The sequence below is a fragment of the Ciconia boyciana genome, chromosome 19 (assembly GCF_034638445.1).
Source record: "Ciconia boyciana chromosome 19, ASM3463844v1, whole genome shotgun sequence".
In the NCBI taxonomy this organism is placed as follows: Eukaryota; Metazoa; Chordata; class Aves; order Ciconiiformes; family Ciconiidae; genus Ciconia; species Ciconia boyciana.
Window position 1 is genome coordinate 341033 of NC_132952.1, and position 6000 is coordinate 347032.

At 60.0% G+C, this 6000-nt stretch overlaps 1 protein-coding gene across 2 annotated transcripts in view; it reads right to left on the minus strand.

Moving 5' to 3' along the window:
* Positions 1 to 1391, minus strand: part of EPHB2 (EPH receptor B2) — a 130113-nt gene extending 128722 nt beyond the window's left edge. For both annotated transcript variants that reach the window (XM_072883989.1, XM_072883987.1), the window contains exon 1: positions 1169 to 1391. In XM_072883989.1, coding sequence (XP_072740090.1) covers positions 1169 to 1253 — 85 coding nt within the window. In that variant the 5' untranslated portion in view covers positions 1254 to 1391. The remainder of the gene's footprint in view (positions 1 to 1168) is intronic.
* Positions 1392 to 6000: the final 4609 nt, after the last annotated feature.

The window sequence follows — 6000 nt, forward strand, 5'->3', positions numbered from 1 at the left end:
CTCCTAATTAAAAACATACTGTGCTCATTTGAATAGCATAGCTGGCTAGCGCTCTCCACTGCAACGTAAATAGTCCTATTTATGCCAAGCTCCCATATTGTAAATATCACGATGTATAGCTGGCCAACCCATGAGTCATCTCCCAAAACTCCAACTTAATAAATGGTGCCTCATCCATGTTCCAGACAAACACTGTCCATGCAGCTCCCACCGCCCGGCGCCTCCACGCCCAAGGCCAGTGGCAGCCGCCCAGCCTGCCCACCAGCCCGGCGAAGCTGGGGGGACGGCAGAGCCACCCAGCCCCTCGCCAGCTTGGACACAGCCCTCCCGTGATGGGCAGATACCCATGGACCGCGCTGCGCCGGGATGAGCCAGTTTTCGGCCTGACACCTTGCTCTCACCCCTGCCCAGCCCAGTTCTCCGGCGCTTCCCAGGGCGCCCATGCAGCAGGCGGGCTGGATGCACGCAGGCATAGCTGAGATGGGCTTGGGAGCGGGAAGACGAGTCCCCCCTTGCCTAGACCCCACCATCGGGTTCCCGCCCAGTGCCTTCCCCGTGCACCCAGCCCGCAGGAGCTCCCCACCTGCCGCCTGGCTCTGCTTTGTCTGAGCACCGGGGGAACTCGGCGGGGAGCCCAGCTCCTCCCGGGGACGCTGGGAAAGCCACGCCGCCAACGGGGAGCCAGCCATGAGCTCCAGGATGCCGGCAAGGCCTTGTTGAGGTGCGCCCCAAAGCCTCTCCCAGCCACCAGCTGCGGGCACGGCGTGGCGAAGCCCGGGCATCCCTGGGAGAGAGGCTCCGCGGTACCCAACCAGCACCCGGGGACCTGCTGCGGGGGTGCCGGGGTGCCGGCGCGGGATGCCCACCTTGGCGAAGGGATGGCAGAGAGAAGGGCAACGCAGCGATCGGGAGGGTCTGGGGACGGGCGGCGGGGGGGGGGGACACTCGAGGGGCCCCCAGCTCCGCACCGGGCTCCGGCGGCAACACCTCCAGCTGGGGCAGCACTTCCCCAAAACTTCGCCTCCCCTCCAGCGCTGCGGAGGGGGTGCGGCGGGGAGGGGGGGGAGGGGGACAAAGTGCCATCCCCCCCCAAAAAATAGGGAAAAAAACCCGAAGGGGGGTTCGCCCTGCCCCAGAAGGGCCCCCGCCCCCCGCGGCCCCCCCTTACCTTCCACGGCGGCGAGCAGGGGCAGCAGGGCGAGGGGCAGGCAGCAGAGCCACAGCGGCCCCATGGTGCGCGCCGGGCCGGGCATCAGAGGCGGCACGGCCGGCGCTCCATGGAGGCGGCGAGGGAGCGGCGGCGGCGGAGCGCAGAGCCGAGCCCCCTCGCTGGGGCCGCCGCCGGCGCGGGCACGGCCGCGGGCACGGAGCGCACCGCCGGCCCCGCCGCCGCGGCCGGGCCGAGCCACCGCCGCCGCCGCGCGGGGAGCGCCCGCGCCGCCCGCCCCGCCCGGGGCGCCGCGCTGCCGGCGGGGGCGGCGGGCGGCGGGCGGCGGCGGCGGGTGGGCGGCGGCGGGGCGGGGGCGGCGGGGGCCGGCGGCGCGGCGGGGGGCGGCGGGCGGGCGGCGAGCAGCGGCTCCCCCCGCCCGCCGATGGTTTCTCCCGGAGCTGTCGATCATCCAGAGAAAGCCGTGATTTCAGCCCAAATCTTCCTCGCCGGGGTTGCCTGCGCGCCGCAAAAACCGGGGAGGGAGGCCGAAGGGGGGGGAGTTCCCGGAGGGATGCCCCCCCGCCTCCGCCCTTCCCACCGCCCCCAGCCTCGCTCCGGCCCGGCGGCCCCGGGCTAAGCATCTCCTCCATCCGGGGGTGCGCCCGCCTGGCCCTCGCCCCCCACCGCTGCCCACCGGGGCGGGCGTGGGGTGTTCCGGGGGGGCCGAAGGTGGCGGAGGGGAGCGTGCTGGCTGCGGGCGGGGCCCGGCAGGAGAAAGGGACATGTCCAGCGGGGCAAAAAAGAAAAGGAGTTGGCAAAATCCGCGGCTTGTTGCTGGCAGGCTTCGGGCAGCCCCGACCCCCCCAGACCTCCTGGAGTCAACCCAGGTGGGGCGGGAGCAAGCGTTCCCTCATTTCCCGTGTGGAGCAACTGTGAGCTGGTTACAAGCCCCATTCACACCAGATGGGGTCAAGTAGGACTTTCCCAGAAGGTGCAAGCTGAGACCCTGCTCCACCCCTCCATTACACCACCCGACTTCCCCACATGCCTGGGAGCCAAATCTGGCCTTTGGGCGCCTCATGAGCCAAACCCTCTTCAGAACATGTATGACTGTTACGTGGATTGTTTGCCGCAGGAAGTCCCCTCTGCCACCAACCTGACATCTCCTCCTCACCCCTTCCAGCCTGCTAGCATCCACTTTGTACCCGGCAGTGCCCCTCTGCTCACCTCCTGTAGCTGTGACCCTGTTTATTCTGGCCGGGAGGGCAGTCAAATGCATCCCACAGAAAGCATGTGTGTGTCCTAGAGGATCTCCTCAGGGAAGGTCACACCCTGCACATGGAGCTCTATAGGACCTGTGCAAGGTTCATAGGCCAAGAGCTGAAGAGCCACTGGACTGCCAGGATGGATCCCTGCCCCTCAATTCACCAAAGTGTGTAGGACACTGAAGAAACAGGCTTGGCTCACTGCGCTCTTCCTTGTCCCTGCGCTGCACCAGCAGCTTGAATATCTTGGGTTCCCTGCCTTGACCCATTGCAAGGGACTCATTTCTTGCCAACCACAGGTGTGTTTGGAAGAGCTGAAGGCTCCCTGATGGTGCTGGCCATATGCGTGAGCCAAATGGGCTTCCCCAACTCAGTGTGGCCAACTGCAGCTCCCTTTGGGAGCTCCTATCGCTGCGGATGTTACTGGTCATACGGGTTGGCTCCACATCCAATGCAGCAGCCTCCAGAGAATCCTGTGGCCCAGCTCCATAGTGTGCTTTCGTCTTTAGTGCCTCATTAGGGTTCACTCTTGCATGGAGAGTGCTCAATTCATTACAGAAGGAGGCAGAAGAACCAGGGACAGCCAGTGGTCTTACTGGTCCTGCCTCCAGACATGTGCCTCTGCATAGCCAGGAGCCCAAGCATCCCTGCAAGTTACCGGCCCTCCCAGCGCTCTCCCTGGGCTCCCCCTTTTCCCATGCTCTGTAATGATGCCCTCACTCCCCGCTGCTCTGGAGCACCCAGCATTTCTCATCAGATGTTAGAAAGCACTCACCATTTCCAAACTCCTCAGACTGTCATTTCAATCCTCCTGGATCCCAGGGCTGTTTTTGTGTCCTGCAATGCCCTGGACAGGTATGTCCCAGAGGATCCACCCAGTTCTCCAAGGTGAGAGCCTAGAGTCCAAGAACAAGCCCTGTCTGTTTGCCAGAGTCCACCCAGACCCTCAGGATTTTCTTGCAGCTCTCCAGGGCTGTGCTGCCAGAGGCAGTAGGGATTTTGTCCCGAAAGAACTGTCACTGGAGACCTTCCCTCTTCTTCAACTCCTTTGAGCATCCCCTTAGGCTGTTGCTGCTGGAGATGGGACCTTGGACTACACAGACTTATTGTCTGACTGCATCAGTGACTTTGAAGATCTTATGTACTCCTTGGAGTCCAGTTTGTCCCCTGAAAATGCTCTTCAGAGTCAGTCATGAACTGTGAGCACTGGTCCCACCTCACACCTTTACTCTGCTCCCAGGAAGGGCTTTCTATGACTGTCGCATCCCTACTGCGTCCATGGGAAGGCCTGCCAAGGCCCCACATCTACCCTCACAAGCTTGCTGTTGTCAGCGCAGGGCATGCCACCAGCCTCCACACTCTGTCCTGCAGCCTACAAGCTTCTCTGGTCACCAAGCCAGCAGCTCCCAGCAGACTAGCAAGTGACACAAAGCACCATGCCACAGCGAGTGATGCCAGATCTCCTCCCATATCCTTTTCTGCACCTTCCTCTCATTCTGCACCAGAATTAGTGGCCTCCGTGGAGGACGGTGGTGGACCAGGGAGCACTGTACATCCTCACTGCTGTCCTCAGCCAGCCACGACCGAGGCTGATGCTCTCCTTGCTGCCATCTGGTGACAAGTGACCGCAGCACTATGTCACATGGACCTGACCACCTGGTCCCACCTTGGGAGGCAAGGTATATTGGTTATACTGGTAGTTGCTGCCCACATCTAACCCTGGGGCAGCACTGTCGTAGGACGATGCCTAAACCCTGCTGCAAAGAGCATTAGATAAAGCCTTGTCTGGAAAAGTGGCAGCACTGGGGTTACAAAAATGGGACAGCCACCACTTCAGTTGCACCTGCATGTTTATATCAAAAGATGGTTCCCAGGCAGACAGAGCCAAGAGAGATGACATCTAGGGGACATTAAAATGGGTTTGATGGTGACGCATTTAATGTAGCATTTTCAGTTCCTGGTGCAGGAAGAACAGGTTTCATTTGCACACGAAACCCTTAGCTCATCACACCTGGAGGAGGTGGCTTCTTCTCGCTCTCTGCAAGATTAAAGAGGTGCAGCGGAGAACAGCCAGGAGTCAAGGGAGACACAAAGGGAAGCAGCACGAATGAAGCAGCATCCATGCAACTAGGGATACAGAGCTGTCATGCGCAGACTCAAGGCTCAGTGCAGCCATCCCAGGGCCAAGAGTGAGAGGGAGCATTACCCAAGGAGCACCAGTTAGCAGAAGGATCCAGGAGAGGCTTATTCTTCTTGCGGTCCAGGGAAGCTCCATCCCCTGGAGCTATTTGATCAAGCTGAGTCCTCCAGTTGAGGGAGAGAACAGTTAATTTTGGATGGAACGGATGGGGAGTGAGTCCCTTGGTGGCACCTAGAGCAGTAAATCTGTCTGTAAAGACCCACCAAGAGCAGGCAGGCAGCTGGTCAGGGGCTGCAGAGAGACGCCCTGTGGGAAATCGGCACCCTTGCTCATGTCTCTGCATGCGAAAGGAAAGCTTTTCAGCTCCTGGCTGAATCCCTCGGGCTCCAAGGAGCCTTGAGCTTCCAGGGGCAGATTGGGAGGAGGAAAACACGAGCATATTTTTACAGAAATTGGAGTCTCCCTGCAGCAGCAAATCCCGTAAAAGCAAAACCCAAGTGAAAAGCAGCTTCAGCTGTTCTGGCTCTGGCTGCGACGGGCTTGGCCCCAGGCCAGTGAGTTAATTCTGCCTATTAACTAATAGTACAGTATTGTCGGCAAAGATTCATTGCTAAACTTATGTTTTTAAGATATCACTTATCATTTAAACACTTAACTCTTGATCCCCGAACATGTACAGGCACCATGTAGCCCTGCAGCCACGCTGCAGATAACCAAAGCCACCACTGGCTGGGGAGGCTGGGCAGTGTTTAACCCTTTTTCCCCTCTTTGTCTGAATGACAAATTGTCTTGAGTAGCACTTTCCAAAGGAGAGCAGGCCCTCCTGCTCAGGGACCGCTTATTATCACCTACTTAATGTTCCCGAGCTCAGCAGGGATGGAGGAACTGTTCCCAATAGCGGGTTTTTCTAACCTCTGTGAAGGGTGTGTGAACAGCAAGAGACCCTGTGGATATATGTGATTGCAGCCTGTCACCGAGAACGGCCTCCCTCTGTCCTTCCTTGCCTTTCCCCATCACCCCAAACGCTCTGCAGTCTGGTGCAGAAGCAGGTCTGGTCCTCCAGGAGGAAGGGTGGGAGCAGCAGGGGCTCCCCACCCTCCAGGGCTGAACCCTGGGTGCTGCCCAGCGCCTCGCAGCTCAAGATCCCCAGTTGCTGATCTGTATGGTAAAGAGACATTTTTCGGGGACCTCAGACCTCTCCCCCCATCCCACCCCACTTCCCAGAGCGGACCAGCATCTTTACCAGTTGTACTGGTCTCCAGCCGCCAACCCAAGCAGGCGTTGGCTGCAAGCCACTGCCCTCCCCACCCCACTGGAGACATTGTGGTGAGGTTTCTCTGTGCAGAGTTAAATCAAGATAAGGCTTTTACATCCCTTTACGCTTTGTGAGGGTATCTGGCCCTGGATGGCTTGTGCTGAAACGTGACACTGGAGAGCCGTCCTCA